The sequence below is a fragment of the Phaeodactylum tricornutum genome, chromosome 3, assembly GCF_000150955.2.
Source record: "Phaeodactylum tricornutum CCAP 1055/1 chromosome 3, complete sequence".
NCBI classification, from domain to species: domain Eukaryota; phylum Bacillariophyta; class Bacillariophyceae; order Surirellales; family Neidiaceae; genus Phaeodactylum; species Phaeodactylum tricornutum.
The window spans coordinates 323,886-340,140 of NC_011671.1; the positions used below are offsets into that span (position 1 = coordinate 323,886).

The following is a 16,255-nucleotide window of genomic DNA, read 5'->3' on the forward strand; positions in this document are numbered from 1 at the left end:
GCGGATAACAGCGCGTGAAGTGGCGCTCCTTTCCCCATAATTGCTCCTCTACCCTTGCGTATAGGCGGAGCGTTTGTTTTTATGCATCGTTTACTTTTCCTCCCATCATCACTACGTAGGCGGGGACCGAGCGCTAGCCCGATGAGACGGTTGTTTACATTAACACGACCAGTCGATGATTAACCCTGCTCTACTTTAAACGTCGATGAGGGGTTGACAGTGCAACAACAACGTGAACCTGTGTCAACCCTCCGGTTAGGGTTGTTTTTCGTCTCCGTGTCTTTTGTCGCATCGTGTACGGTATGTTCCGAAATCGCAACGTTGACAGCGTACTTTGTCGCCAAAAAAGTACCTGGGCCGCTGAGTATTGTGGTCTGTTTTGGTATATACCTGCGTTTGGAGGCCTACATTCTTGTGGATGGCAAACAGCGAGAGAATTTAGTTTCCAGTGTTTGCAGTCGATCATGTCCCGTTGGTTGCAAAACGTAGGAAGCTTTCTGGAAAAGCTGGATGACCAAGCCGAGCAAATTGCGGACGGCAATATCCATCTGCAAAGCGAGGAAGGCGAAGTCTTTGGCCAGGGAAAAGACGCAATAGAGTCCATACTAGTCGCTCGTGGACTCAGCCTTTCAAATGAGGACGAAAAAGAGGGAGAAGATGATAACTTGGACGATGATGTCGAATATTCGGTGCAGAAATTTTCGGACACGGAGCAGGACGTGGGGAACCATGAGCCAGAAAGTGATTTGGTAGAAGAGGGAAGGATTTTATCTGACGAAAACTCATCAGCTAGTCTACGGACTTCATCGGTCTCTGAAGAGGTCGTTGAAGGTGTCGCTGCTGTGCTAACCGATGTTGGGTCTGGTTTGGGATCGACCCATTCCACTGTTGAGGTAGAGAGGAATAGTGGTGGCGATGGGGTAGAGAGGAATGATAGTGGAGATGAGGGAGGCGCCGTTGTGAGCGAGAATGGGGCAAAGGTTTCGATAGGGGATATCCCAGTTACGCCTGCAAAGGAAACACCCGTTGCCACGATGGCGACGTCGGGCCACACACAGCCCGAAACCCCGTTCGGTACTCCAGCTCAAACCGCCACCAAGCCAACGAACTCCGGCGCGCCAACCGGGCCACCGAAACCGCCAATTCCACCCAAACCTGCGACACAGAAAGCACAAGACAGTGCGGAAGCCAAGGAAGCGCTTAAGCAAGTGCGAATTTTACGACGACACGTGCTTTCACTAAATCAAGAACTCGAAAAAGCTGAGTCGGAAATGCAGGCCCAGCGCGATGAGCTCGAGCGTGCCGCCGACCGGATGGAAAAGGATCGTGTCCGACGAAAAGAAGAACAAGAAAAAGAAAAAGTTCGTCACGCCGAAGAACTGAGAGCCCTCAAATCTCAACATGATCAAATTTTGAAGGATGTCAAGGCTCGGTCGGATCAACAGGTTAACGATGTACGTAGGCAACTCAAAGAGCTCGAAAACCGACGGATGCAAGAAGGTGGGGATTATAACAATGAGCTCGCAGAGGCCATACAGCGAGAACAAGATATGATGCAAAGGTACTCCATGCTGGAGGATGAGAAATCGACCATGCTCTCGCAGATTGCGACGCTCCAAGCTCAGCAAGAGTCGCTCGGAAGTCGCTTAGAGTCTCTCTCTCAAAGCGCTGACAGCGCTACGCAACGGGAGCGAGAAGCAGAAGACCGATTGGATGACGCTCTTTCTACGCACGCGAGACAGATTGGCCAACGGCAGGCACGAGAAGCGGATTTAGAGCGCACCATTGCAGAATTGGGAGCTGCTCTGGTTTCGGCTCGTACGATGGCAACGAATGGATCGTCCCGGCACGGAAAAGAAGCCGACAAAAGCAGTCAAGTTACAGAACGAGTCATTGACTTGGAGCACGAAATTGAGGTCCTTAACGGGTATCTGACTCACGAACAACAGTGCAGTAATGCGCTCCGGCAAGAACTTCAAGATGCTACACGTGAGCGAGCTGAAGAAGCTGCGGCAAGTAGTCGACGACATGTTCACAACGACCGACAAATTGCTGAGCTTTCCCAAACTGTTCTCTCCCTTAAGACCGAGCTTCGCGATATTAGTTCTGTCAAACGAAAAGATTCTATAATTCGGGATGATGTGACGAGTGAGCATGAGGAGCTTAACCAAATTAAAACCCTCTCGGAAGAGGTGCTTCGCCAGCGTGAAAATCTGACGCGGTCGAATAACGAAGTGTCTACTTTGAAGAGCCGACTCCAAGCTGCTCTGGAGAGAGCCACCCTAGCTGATGCTCTACAGGATCAATTAGGAAACAGTTCCATGCTGGACTTGGAAGAAGCCACCGGCAAGACCCGAAAAAGGAGGGGGGCGAAGTCTGGTGTGCTGTTACAAGGGGGGTCGATAAGGGGCGCCTTGCGTTTGAATCCCGCGCTAAGAGAATCCACGGAAAGACTTGGAAAAGTGCTAGATGGTTTAGACGTCTTTCTTGTGGAGAGTGGCAAGTTTCTTAGATTCAATCCGCTTGCTCGGCTATTATTTATAGTCTATCTTCTCCTTCTGCACCTCTGGACATTTACGTTGGTGTTCTTGCATGCCCATACGTTCGAAGCAGTCCATGGTGATTTTGGAGCAGGAGGAACGCTGGCCAATGGGCCTCACGCGCTCATGCAACAACCGGTCAATCCTGAAACGTACGAAGCCGAGATTGATAATATTCCTGCTGTTAACTGATATTGTTTTCATCTTGCGGGTTTTGTACATTCAAGAGCTCTGGGTTCTCACTCATAAAGTCAATTCGATTATGTGGATCGGTAATTTCAAAGTTGGGCACCTTCGACTTACTCTCATGCAGAGTCAATGAGTTTGGGCCCACGTTCTCCCAGTTCAGTGATATATTTTCAGCAGGCTTAGCTGACTTTTGTACTTGGTCGGACTCCTTGGATATAAGGTTCAAACGTAGTCGTGTCTCGTCGGCATATAGCACAGACCGCTCCCCCGCTAATATTTTACATTTCGTCAAAATTCGGTCCATATGGGTTTCGGAATAGAAGCGCGCCCGTAGCTCGAAGGAATCGTGACAATCGCAGGAACAATGTGTGCACTTACTACAGAATTGGCAACTCATCGCCATATCGACGTTTCCACATTCCGACTTAGTCCGTGCAAATCCACCAGTATGGCATAGATAGCTCGCAAAGACAGTTTGACCTTTCTTGTCGACGAAGGTAGATTCGTTTGCCGCCTGCCAACCGGCCGTGAAACAGGACTCGCAAATATTATAGTCTTTTTTAAGTATTGTCTCACAACCGACACAATGCCAATATGTGTTCATCAGCTCTTCTTTGCATCTCATACAGGAAAAGCCTGTGTTCCCATATGGGGTGCAAGAAACGTTCGAAGAGGTCTCGTACGAGTCTGGCAGCGGAACTCTAGTAAAACTGCCTCGGTCGGTGACCAAAGAGCATCTTGTTCCTGCTTTGGAGCAGTCATGCTGCATCGAGGCAATTATTTCTTGAAGACAAGGTAGAATTCCGCGAGAAAACTCAACATCTTCGACGTCGACCATAGTTTTCGGAAGAGCATCATCATACGATCCAAGCAACGACCGTGATTCCGGCTGTGTTACTTGAGACGGAAGAATATCGGCTGCGTGGAGTAAACACGTCTTCCAGATACCCAGAGACTCGCTCTGCAAGGATTTGTTGATTTCTGCAGCTTCGAGAGCCGCAGCAGTCTCTCTGTTGATTCCTTCTGCGTCGAAACCTTGAAACATCCAATCCCAAGCAACACTAAGACAAATCCCTCCTGAGCCTATAGATGGATTGGATTCTGCCAATTCTGATCGAAGTTTGGAATGGCAATCGTGTTCGGAAAGCTTTTGATTCAATCCAGCCTTTCGAAACGCATGCAAGCACCCTTTATTGATGTGCAAAAACTGGTTAGGACTTAAAACGAATACCTGCGGGCAATATCTATGAAATTTGTGTCAGATACTTTGTTAAAAAAGGTTTCTGTGCGTCTTGATTCTACTCACCCCATTTCTTTCAGCTTATCAATAGTATCATTCGAAAACCAATCCGGTTGGGAGCTCTGCGCAATATCAGCGTTAGCGAAATGTGGAAGATACAAAAAAAATGTTTGATATTGCAGAAAAGCCGCACTTGCCTGGCCTTCTCCGTGAGGCTGTCCATTTAAAGCATCGTAAGGCAAGTGTTTTGCGATCAACTTATTCACGTATAATTTGTGCTGCTGTGGGATCCTTCGTAGCTTGACCACCTCATTAAAACCAGCGATACACTGATGACCGGAATCAACGGTTCCGTTACCGTCCTGGTGGAGTGCAGTGAATGCGCCAGGAATACCCATATACCTGAAACGAGAAGCAACAATAAGATAGAGAAAAGAAAACAAGAATCGGAAGGAAAACTTTCACGTACAGATTTGGTCCCATGAACGGCCTAGCAGACTCGGTAACCTGTAAATGAGCACAAAGGGGAGTCAGTTGTGTCATTACCAGTTTCCTCAGCAAAACGAAAGACTACTCACCGCCCGCATGAGGCACAGTCCGCCCCCAGGCAATATCTTTGGCATTTTGAAATTATCCTGGAAATTCTTCGTCAAACCCCGGAACTTCTCTCCCAAATCGACATCGATCAAATAAACAATGTCTTTGCGGACGTCCAGAATCTCATTGATGGCATTCCCGTCCTTGTCGCGACCTTCATAGTCAAAACGCCAATCTATTGTGTCAATATCAGACAGTTCCGATTTCCTTTTTTGGTGATCTTCCCACATTTCAATGTAGCTGATGAAATCCCGCAGGGTCAAAGAGAGAGTCTTGTCGTGTTCTTTGTATAGTGTATTGCCGTCCGCCTCGATAGTCTCGAACTTTCTAAATGAATGAAAGCGAAAGTCCCCGTATATACTCTTTAGATGGCTGCACCTCCATTCGTGAGGGTTCAATCCTTCGAGCAGCCCCTCGGAAACGAAAGCAATATCATCTCGTTCCAGCAAGTAGCCAAAAAATGTAAGATCTTCAACAGTTAATTGACTCACAGCGAGTCCTCGAAAGTTAGCATGATAGACCCTTGAACTTTGGCAGAATTGCCACTTGACTTTTGAGGGGAAAGGCGGATCTCGCAATGGCGGCGGAGGTGAAAGCGGTGAAATTTCCCCGCTGCTGAGAAAACTTGTTTCTTCAATATAATAAGGGCTTGAATTCACATTAAATGTCACTGAAGAGGGATCAAGTTGGATGGCGGGCTTAATGTGTTCTTCAGCCGCCTTGTACTTTTGCATCAGTCGCAATCTTTTCTTTTCTGCTAAACCGTCGAAAGCAGAGTCATCCCTCGCATTCATTTGGCTTTCATGAGTCTCGGGAAGAAGAAAAGCAGTCTTCACACGCTCCGTTATTTCATCAATGTTGTCGGTCAAAACACTGCGTTTTTCTTGGGCTCGGTCAAACTCCCGAAGAGTCCTTTGCTGGTCCGAAAATTCTTCGATCACGCCTTGTATTCTTTGAAGTACTCTGCGTATGCGCACATACCGATTTCTTCCCTCTCTTGTTTTTAGCGTCTTAATATCCCAATTCGGGTCTTCCGCTTGTAACGCCTGAAAGCCGCCCTCAACGGGCTTCCCAGTAAATTTTTCGAGGCCAAACCACTCGTTGAAAACCCGGGAAAATTTAAGTTTTCTTACGTTTCCTTTCCATGAAGGCACTGGAAGCGAAGCAGACTCTTCTAAATCTATTCCGCATAGCTCCGCAGACTCATGAGAACGGTACCTTCCTTTGAACAAAGCAAGATCTTCTTCACACAAATCACCAAATTCGGTTTCCATTGCACGGAGTAGGCGTTGGAATTTCACAGTCGTCGATAGAGTGATGAAAGACTGACCTTCTTGCAACTCGTCAAATCTGTTCAGTATCGCCGACCTCTGGTCTAGGTCTGAAGTCCGTCTCATAAAAGCGTCCATACACCTTGTGAGCTTTCTCACACGCCCGAATCGATCTCGGCCAATCTTGTCGAGACAACACTGCCACTTGGGGGACTTTGCGAGAATGGCCGCCACGCCTCCACCTGTCGCTCCTTCAAACTCTCCTAGACCATACCACTCCAGATAAAGATCGGTCAGCTTCGGCTTCGTATTTCGTATCCAATTTGGTCGGTACTTTTCAATGGACTCTACGACGGGATTAACGCTCTCATCACTGGAGTCAGAAGTAGTCCACAGCGTGGGGGCAAACCCTTGAATTGGCCGAGTGGATCTACCAGATCGACGAGGCATTTCCGTCGTGCTGTCGGCACTTGAAGATCCTGGACAATCGGGTTTTTGGATGACATGCTGGCAACCTTGGGTAGCGTTTGAGTTTTCAAAAGGCGCAGGGGCAGCAAAACTGAGCTCAGTCGGTGATATTCGTTCCTTTCCTCCATCGTTATCCAAAAGCCCTGTATTGCTTGATCGAGCCAGCAGCCTCTTTTTCAATTCTGATCGAATTCTCTGGAGTTCCTTGCTGCTTGCCATGTCAGTGTATGGCTTTCCTCGCTGAACATAGTCAACTTCGCGGAGAACATCTTCGCTATCCCACCCTTCTCCAATAACATCGTGCACAAAATTTGAAAGTCTTGCAACTTTAAAAAAATTATTTGTAGAGTTCTTGTGCAGTAAGCGAAGCCATGGTATGGAACTTTTGGACAGCGCAAAAAGACCACCGTCTACCGGCACACCACGAAACCTTCCTAACCCAAAATACTCCAGATAAAGGTCAGAAACGTTCGTCTGGACGTCCCCAAGACAACTCGCGTGGTAGTTTTGCAGCTTACGGTCGTCACTATTCTCTTTCGCGTACGTGCCACAACTTGCGGGAGCATGGGTATCTAGAGCAAAACTGAGTGTCTCAACGTCGGAGCTGGCAGAAACCGAAACAGAATCTCGGTATGACTCTTCTGGGGCTTGATGCAAGTCACGAGGATATGCTACCAAAGAGCTCTTTACTTGATCTGTTCCAGCGAGTTCCGCATCCGAGTGTTCGGGAGTCGTCGCTGGAGAACGATACCTTGGCACAGCCATCGTAGGCGAAGCCGTGCCCGAAGCTTCGACAAAGTGCGATGCGGTATTGGAATGCGGTAAAGCAGGAGCTAATTTTGAATGCCTCACGCGAGAGCTAGCCATTTCCAAACAGATCTCCTTCCTTTGTCTCTCAGGCTCCTCTTTTAAAAACGTTGCAGGTGGAGAGTGGTCGCGAATATCTGAGTGGTTGGGTGGTAAATTCACTTCTTCTACAAATGAGAGGTTAAAGGCGAGTATAGATGATTCGGCCGAACTAGAACGTCCCGGCTTTCCAGCATTGATCCACTTCGTGCGTGGTTTGGGTTGCCGTTTTAGTGCAGAGGGCTTCTGAGGAGGACGAGTCTCACCGTCTTGCGCTATCAGTTCGGACGGACACTGCGTATCAAAAGCTCCCAAATCGGTTCCTCTTTCTAAATCTGGCAGCCCCGAAAGCTTACACTCCAAAGTAGACGTTGGCGGCACAGATACAGTGACAGCGTGTGTCCTATCTCGATGCAATGACGTCTTTTTTTGAAACGATTGTGGACGTGATTTGTTGCCGCTCCGTCGAGACTCTATTGGTAGTGCTTGCGAACTCTTTGTGCGTTCCTTTTTCCGAGGTTGTATCGGATATCGAGTACCAACAGGCGGAAGATACTCCTCGCTGGAGGAGGACGAGCTGGATTGGGCATCATCGGTTGAGAGGTGGAAATGTTGATCCACAACTCGAATTCGTTTGTGCGACGATGATAATGAAGAAGATGAAGCCAAGATCCGGTTAGCAGTTCCTTCATCTTTGTCACGAGGACGTTTCATAGGAGAGCATTCTTCGACATCGTGATAGGCACAATCTTCACGAGAATTTTGGTCGCGGTCGTTCTCGGAACTCAAGCATTGTTCTGGCGGACGGGGGCAAGTTGTTTGGACTGGATTGGTGGAAAGAGCAGAGCTTGTCGACGAGTTTGAAAGCACTTGCAGATCCGAGACCAGCGAATGGTTGCGATCACTCATTCTGCAATACTGAGGAGTCGCTGGACGAGGGCGATTTGTCCGGAAGCGATTGGTAGAAGAATCAATTCCTGTCGAGGAGGAAGAGAGATCTTGTAAATTAGACACCAGGGGATCGTTGCGAGTGCTCATGCTTTAAGCTTGATGGTCTAGATTCCTCTTGCACTTGGTCTGGCGACTAACTGTAAAAGCCAAAGACTCTCTGTCAAGTGCACTCACTACCTATATATTTCTGTGCACAGAGAACGTGGAAAAAAGCAAATTTTAGTCGTTTGGAGGTCTTCGGGTTTGCGATAAACCCGGATATGACCAATGCATTTGTTTCCGGGTTTTTCAACGAGAGTGTACTACCTACCTTGAATCCAACCTAGTGTGGCTACGCTTCTCCCAATGATGATGGTCTAGGATATGACTTGACGGAGGTCCGGTTGCTCAACATGCTTTTGGTTATATCCCTTTAATTTATTCCAGTATACTTGTACTAATCCATTTTCAAAGTACTGCGATACTAGCTATTGGGCGGGATATAAGTGGAGAAAGGCGCGAAATGCCGAAAAAGGCTTACAGTCCGTTGTCTTGTCAATCGCTTCCACAGCGGCCGTTGCTACTCGGGCGTAAATCGACCAATTGCCCACGTTTGCTGACCATGTCCAAAGGAGATTCTGGCGCCCATTATGCCTAGAGTCGTAGTCGTGACCAGGGAGGGAGGCGTGCGAAAGTAATGGCGGAACCCAATTACGGCAGCGCTGGCTGTTTCCCAGACTGGCCCAACCCACAAAGTGGCCCCAGTGATCAAAAATACACAGATCTCCTAATTTACAAGATTAAAATTGGTCATTGCCGACAGATTTGGGTGTTGTCGTTATCGGAGGGATCCGTTTCCCCTACGACCATAACGGAAAAGAGTGGCGGTTGCGGAATCTCCCGGCCAGACGCTAGATCCACGACGACGCATCCTTGCACTCGCCACAATCCAGTCTCCAGGGCTACCAGGCGAGTCGTGGCGACTTTGGATCCCCCGTCGGGTTGGACCACACCCAAGTTGGTAAAGGTGGTACCGCAAGCTACCAAACCTTGCTGCATATCGGCTACTCGCATTTGCAACTGTAAGGTCATGGCCTGTTGGGAGTGATTGACGACAAGAAATTGGACACGTGTGGGTACGTTTGGTAGCATTCGACGAGGCGGATCGATCGGTTCGACCGTGACCGGAAATCGGTTGGTCAATAAAGTCTGGTCGACGGCGCTCGGCGTACTCTGCGCGCGCTGGGCGGCAGCCGCCGCCACGTCTACGGAAAGACCCGATCGGTGCGTTACAAAATGTTCCTGATCGGGTTGGACTGGTGGACAGTAAATGCTGGCGGAGTAGATTTGACCCGTTTCACCCATGGCCTTGCGCCAGGTCAGGACGGCCTGGCCAAGTAAATCGCCGGCGGCGATTCCTTTCAGCACGGCTTCTCTCGAAGTGGCTTCAATCTGGAACAGGTACCGTACAATTGATCCCGGTTGGAGGAGACCAGACTTATCCAGGAGCTGCAAGGCGGACATTTTGGCGTCGGGGGTTGACTCCGAGACGTGTCCATCCAGAAGTCGCGCGACCAAACCGTCCACCGGCCGAAACGCGGCGTTGGCAATCACCAGAGGCCCGGTCGCGTCCGCAGTCTTGTTGTATGTTACCGATAGAGAAACGAGACATTGACTGTCACCCATGCGGGTCGTCGTTTGCTGGATCGTCAAGGGATTGACTACCTGAAAGCGGTAGAATTTGCGAAAGGTTTGCAGCCCTCCATCGTTCGTGCGGTAGCCCACTTCCACGCGCAAAATGTGTTGTCCGGGCTCCTCAATAGCGTGTGCGACAATGGCGTCCACCCCGTTGGCGGGATTGACGTCGACCCCTTTTTCTAATAGAGACGGGAGTTGCCATCGGTTGGAAGGCGTCTGCAACTGTGCCAGGACCGTCAAACGCCGAATAGACTGGCGTGTCGAGGTGTTCAACACGCCCAAATATGCCGTGAAGGTTTCTCCCACGTACACTCCCAACGATTCGGGTAGACAGAGAGAGTTGTGCAACGCAGCTTGGTTGTCGAGCGAACCCGCCGCGGGATTGTGCAGTGCCGGACTCTGGAGGCGCATCACACGGAGTGTCGGAACCGCGGAAGGCTCGTCCGCCGAGGATCCCGGCGGCGGAACGGCAGCAGTCCGCGACATGGGGGGAACCAAGGGTGGGGAATGGGATGGGGGCTCTATATAATGTACGCGTACAGGGAAAGGACAATCGGTTGGCTACAACGTCTCGAACGATTGCTCCCAAACGGAACTCGTTTCCGGACACCATGAGACTGCCATTGGTTGCACGGTATGAGTCCTGATTGGCAGACCCAGAAAAAGCACGCACGCTAGATGCTGATAAGTGCGTACTGTAACTAGTGTTTCAGAGTCACGGACGATGACTGTGGATTCCTTACAGAGAGGAGGGGGGTTTCGGAGCCACCCTGCTCGGTCTAGATCCCCGTCTGAAACGGGTTTAGGGTTCGGTTCGAGATCACGCGCTCCTCGGATCGAGGAAACGTGTGCACCGCGCGTGCGTATCAATCGCCGACCCTCGTCCACTAGCTAAAAGAATAGCATCTAGTTCACCAAAATCTGGAACGGCCTTATCCAAGATTGCTTGATAGATAGATATAACTGTAGATATCCTAGCAGGAGTTATTTCTGGTATGAAAAGCAGCGACTTTTGGGCGACATGCAACTATTCTTCCTACGGAACCGTTTATGGTCATTGCGTAATTAATCGCCAGTCGGTGGTGGAGATGGATGAATACGGGCCCAGCTCCTCGTCGGGAAGGATGGATGGATTCTACCTTCCACACTCTCCCACAGACACATTGGTGTTTCGTTCTCTGGTCCAACCGTGTGTAGTGAGAAATATTACCAACCCAGCCTACCACCTATCCACTTATTCCTTGCATTCCAAGCAGAGTGGTAAGAAGACATGATAGCGGGTTGGTCTGCTTTACATTAGGGAATTTGTTCGAGATAATGGGAAGCTTTTTGTGGGATGAAACCGAGAAAGCGGAGACGAACACGGGAGAGCGAGCATTGTGCAATGTTCGACAGAAAGAAATGCCGTTACCAAACATGCGTGTCACGAAAGACAACAAGGGGTTTCTTGTACCATAGTGAAAAGTATCTAACATTGTCCCTTTCCTTTCGTTCGATTGGTTTCGATAGATAGCCAATGGCGTCTCCTCTTTTCGCTGCCGAGCACCATGCGGCTCCCGCCGTCGAGGTATCGGCGGCCCCTCGGAAGGTCTCGTCCCTCCGCAAATGGGGACCAGCCATGATTGCGGTTGCTTTCGTAATCGCCGTCAACGCCGTCATGTTCCGTGACGGAACCCCCCAGCTCACTCCACAAGCCCAGCGCAAGCTTAGTCTTTCGGCGGAACGGACTCGGGCGGTTCAGCAAATGAAGGATACGGCCTTTCAGGTACGCGACGGATTCGGCTCCCGGCACCTCACCGAAGACGAAGGGGGTGTCATGGAATATACCCGGCGCCGTCACCGCTATCTCGGAGACTACGTACACGTAGACAAGTCTGCAGCCTTTTCTGTCTTTGGGAAAGTATCCACTTCCCTCATCTACTTTGCTTTCTGGGTCTTCCTCATGTTCCCCAATTGGTTTCTTCCGATTGGTCGTCCCGGTATTGCGCTAGGGGGTGGTCTTTCCATGGTGGTGTGGCGTTTCATCCTGCGGGAAACCGGACACGGACCCTACTTTAACGCGGAGCACGTCATTATTATGGAACCCCTCTTTCTACTTTTTGGTCTCATGCTTACCACAATCTATATTGAAAAGATGGAGCGGGGCGGTCTCTTTGACAAACTCCGAGACTCCCTCGATGACCCCGTCAACTGGAAACGCTCGGCAAAGATCATGGCCATGTCTACCATTGGATCCGCCGCGGTCATGAACGATTCCGTGGTACTCATTTTCTCCGGTGTGGTCGTCGACTTGTGTGTCCGCCACAAAGTGGCCAACTCGCTTCCCTACCTTTTGTCGTTGGCTACCACCGCCAACATTGGTTCGGCCTTGACCATGACCGGAAACCCGCAGAATATTCTCATCGTGTCTCTCGCCTACGATAATATTGGCTGGATCGAGTTCGCCTCCAATATGGTCCTTCCGGTAGTTGCCGCGACCATTATCAACTCGGCGATGATGTTTGTCTACTACGGTTCGGAATTGTTCCCGGGCTCTTCGGGATGCCTCGAAAACTTTGGTATCATGTTTGGCGGCAACCGCACCCCGGAGATGCTTGCCCAAGAACACGCCTACTACGCCCGCCAATCCGCCAACAAGGACCCCAGCGCCATGATGGACGATGGTTACTGGTCGGTCTGGTCGCGCCTCCAGGCCGTGGTGGTGCTACTCTTCTTGGTCTTCTTTGCCTGCGGTTTCGATGTGTGCGTGGTTTCTATCTGTGCCGGTGCCATTCTGATGTGTATCTCGGCCTACAAGCGTCAGCACTACGACCCCAAGCCTTCCACAATCCAGTACGACGAAGACGGTAACCTGCTTCCCGCCAAGAAGACTTACGACATGGATGGTAACGAAATCGAACCCGAAGACGAAGAACTCGTGACAGAATCCGAAACGACCCTTACCGAAGTGGACTACGGTCTCCTCATGCTTTTCATTGGACAGTTTCTGCTGATCGGTTCGTTTGACGATACTGGCGTCCCTCAGGGTTTCTTCAACATGACCATGGGCGGATGCGCCGACCAGATGGCTGAAGGTGCTTGCGTATACTGGTTCGTGATGATTGTCACCGTACTCTCTAATATTGCTTCCAACGTGCCGGTGTGCCAGATGCTGGCGGCCACCTTTCCCTACGCCAGTCCGTACGAATGGTTGCAGGTATCGTTCTCAGCCACCATTGCCGGAAACTTGACCATGCTTGGATCTGCCGCCAACATGATTGTCGCGTTCCAAGCCGCCAAAGTAGGGGACCGCACATTCACCTCGGAACGGCACGCCCCCTTTGGGATTCCGTCTACCTTGTTATGTCTGTACGCCGGAACCTTTTTGTTGGCCAAGGTACACTTTTCACCCGAGTGCTCGGAGCGTCTCGGGGAATGTGCTTAATGTATATATTTGCAATACCATATACTGGCAGACTGTGCTGTGCCTATATCCTAAGGTTTCTACTTTGCGCAAGTCTACCGTAACTTGCTTTCTCCTTGTCGTTAGTCCCTTTTCAAGGACGGTCTAGTTGCGTAAGGGTCTACTGGGTACGCTGCGGTATGCTACCTCAGCATTGGAATTACAGTTAGGAACAACGAGGGGTTTGTAGAGAGATGTCTGTCCGTCGTGCAATCGGACTCCCTGCACCGCGTCTGTCGGTCAATCAGAGTTGTTTTGTTGATTTGTCGGTTTGCTTATGCTATTCGGTTGTTCGTGCTCTATACGCCAACCGCACACAGTCTCCTACTCCTCCCCACTAGGTAGAGAGAGTGGGTTTGGGAGACTCGGGCTGACTGTTGTTTGTCCGTTGGTTCTGCCACTCGCGTAGGCAACGGCCACGTCTCGAACGGACGTTGCGGTAGTATATTATTTCCTCCAGCAAAGTATTCGACAATTTTTCAAAACTGATAGTTCTGATTGGACAGAATCATTCTCGAAACGCGCGCCGTCCATGCGGTACTTCGCCACGGCGCCTGCAGGCCCCTCTCGCGAGTTCGAATGCGTTCGCACGCGAGTCTTTGGGAGGGCAGGGCAGTGTGTGGAAAAAGCTTCTCGGAAGCTCGGTCGATCGCGCTCGCGTGTCCCACGCCACCGCACGAAATCGACTCGAACGCGATATTACAGTTAGTATAAGAGTACCATTCAAGCTAGTTAGCTGCGTAGAATAATTGGCAGTGCCGTAACAAACTTTACGCAGGACTTGAACCCGACTTCGCATCCACAAGCTCAAAAAATAATTTCCCACGAGACCCCCAATCTCGGAACAACAACCTTGTGTGAGACGTAGTCGACATTCGAACCGTCGTCGTTCGTGAAACTACGTTTCGCTCCTCTATTGCTCGTGGCTTTTTCGTTTGGGAACCCTTACGAAATACATTAGTTCGTGGATTGTAGAAGCCGTCTCGAGTACTCGGAACTACCTCACTGTCATCCGTTTGCTGCTACTCTCGCCTCATTAACAGTCAGTGTTGCACTTTGTTGCGCTGTACGTTGCTATTGTTCGGAGCTTCCTTCTCAATGACCGTCAAGAACCGTCTGCGTCGTATGCTAGGCCGAAAGTCTCGTTTCCGTAAGGCGGTGGATTCCACCGACGTAGTCAGTACTTCCTCGTCCGCCACTACTTCTTCGTTGAGTTACGAAGACGATACGGCTTCTACTCTTTCGCCGGCGTCGGGAACGGCCTTGGAAGACAGCGTTGACGACGTCTACAGCGATGTACGGGAGACTCTCGAACGCTTGGCGGCTCGCGACAAGGCACGCTTCGTACAGAATCATGCGTCAGCGTCGTCACCCTATCACGAGGAGGAAAATCTCATGTCGACCTTCATCGCCTGCACCACCTACTTGGCCTACGCGACCTTTATCTTTGTCGGGCACGTCCGTGACTTCTTTGCCTGGTTCCTGGGACGCGGTCGTTTTGTGCGGGTCGCTTCCGATTTCCCCGGGGACGACTGGTCGCGCTTTGCGCCGCTCCTCAAGTCTTGGGAAGACTTTTACTTCCGCCGGATCTACATCCGCGTGCAAGACGCCTTTAATCGTCCCATTGCCTCCAAACCGGGATCGCACATTGACGTACTCGAACGTGTCTCGGACGACGCCCAAAAGTCTATGCACGTCCTGGGATCTCTCGATAACTTGCCACCGGGCGCGACGCCAGAAGAGTACGTCAACGGCCCACACTTTGTCGAGGCGCCCGACGGTAGCGTTTGTCGGCAGTGCCTAAACCTGGGCTCTTACAATTATTTGGGCTTTGCCGATGATTGGCATGTGACCTGTGCACGGGACGTCATGGCTTCGCTTCAAGACTTTAGCGTCTCCACCAGTAGTGCCCGGAACGAATACGGCACTACCGCCCTGCATCGCCAAGTCGAAACCACCGTGGCACGATTTTTGGGAAAGGAAGACGCCATTTGCCTCAATATGGGTTTCAATACCAACGCCACTACTATTCCTTCGTTGGTTGGGCGCGGAGATTTGCTCATTTCCGATGAACTCAATCACACCAGTATCGTCAACGGCGCGCGTGCCTCGGGTGCCGCCATTCGAGTTTTCAAGCACAACAGTATTATCGATCTGGAGGCAACGCTCAAGCAAGCGATAATTTTGGGGCGTCCCCGGACTCGCCGGCCCTGGAACAAGATTCTCGTTATTGTGGAAGGTATTTACAGTATGGAAGGCGAATATTGCGACTTGCGCGGTGTCGTGGACGTGTGCAAGAAATACGGTGCCTACATTTATTTAGATGAAGCTCATTCGATCGGAGCGACGGGTGCCACCGGACGAGGCTGCACCGAGTTCGCCGGGGTAGACACGGCCGATGTGGATATCCTTATGGGTACCTTTACCAAGTCCTTCGGGGCGATGGGTGGATACGTGGCCGCCGACCGCGCCACCATTCAACATTTGCGCAACACGTGCGCTGCCAGTTCATGCCACAACGCCCTATCTCCCGTGGTGTGTCAGCAAGTCCTCACGGCATTCAAGGTAAGCGAAAACTGGCTTTATTGTCGAGTGTCGTGTTGCGCTGGTTGATTTTTTTTGAAACTCACGTTGGACTCGTCTGTTTCTTTTGAATAGGTTATAATGGGCGAAGACGGCACCAATATTGGCAAACAAAAACTTCAATCGCTACGCGACAATTCCAACTATTTCCGTATGCGCCTCGAAGAAATGGGTCTCCAAGTGCTCGGTCAGTATGATTCCCCCGTCATGCCGATTATGCTTTACAACCCCTGTAAGATTGCCGCCTTTTCCCGGGAATGCTACAAACGGGGCTTGGCCGTTGTTGTCGTGGGCTTCCCTGCCGTTCCTTTGCTGCTCTCCCGGGCTCGCTTTTGCATTTCAGCCGGACACGCGCGTGAGGATTTGGATCGCGCCTTGGCGGAGATTGACGAAATTGCTGAAGTCCTAAAATTGCGATACGCCCGTTCCTTTTGTGGCTAAAAACGGGCGT

General features: G+C 50.6%; 4 protein-coding genes across 4 annotated transcripts; 3 read left to right on the forward strand and 1 right to left on the reverse strand.

Moving 5' to 3' along the window:
* Window positions 1-302: 302 nt before the first annotated feature.
* Window positions 303-4,332, forward strand: PHATR_43887 (predicted protein; the record flags this gene model as incomplete). The annotated part of the gene is made up of 1 exon (XM_002186006.1): window positions 303-4,332. The coding sequence occupies one exon, from the start codon at window positions 303-305 to the stop codon at window positions 2,730-2,732; it is 2,430 nt and encodes an 809-aa protein (XP_002186042.1). The 3' UTR covers window positions 2,733-4,332.
* Window positions 4,333-8,891: 4,559 nt separating this feature from the next.
* PHATR_33217 (predicted protein) lies at window positions 8,892-10,265 on the reverse strand (the record flags this gene model as incomplete). The annotated part of the gene is made up of 1 exon (XM_002186290.1): window positions 8,892-10,265. The coding sequence occupies one exon, from the start codon at window positions 10,263-10,265 to the stop codon at window positions 8,892-8,894; it is 1,374 nt and encodes a 457-aa protein (XP_002186326.1).
* A 1,030-nt stretch (window positions 10,266-11,295) lies between these two features.
* On the forward strand, window positions 11,296-13,203 carry PHATR_33218 (predicted protein; the record flags this gene model as incomplete). The annotated part of the gene is made up of 1 exon (XM_002186007.1): window positions 11,296-13,203. The coding sequence occupies one exon, from the start codon at window positions 11,296-11,298 to the stop codon at window positions 13,201-13,203; it is 1,908 nt and encodes a 635-aa protein (XP_002186043.1).
* Window positions 13,204-14,616: 1,413 nt separating this feature from the next.
* On the forward strand, window positions 14,617-16,245 carry PHATR_10378 (predicted protein; the record flags this gene model as incomplete). The annotated part of the gene is made up of 3 exons (XM_002186008.1): window positions 14,617-14,916; window positions 14,992-15,786; window positions 15,880-16,245. The coding sequence occupies 3 exons, from the start codon at window positions 14,617-14,619 to the stop codon at window positions 16,243-16,245; spliced, it is 1,461 nt and encodes a 486-aa protein (XP_002186044.1).
* Between the last annotated feature and the right edge of the window lie 10 nt (window positions 16,246-16,255).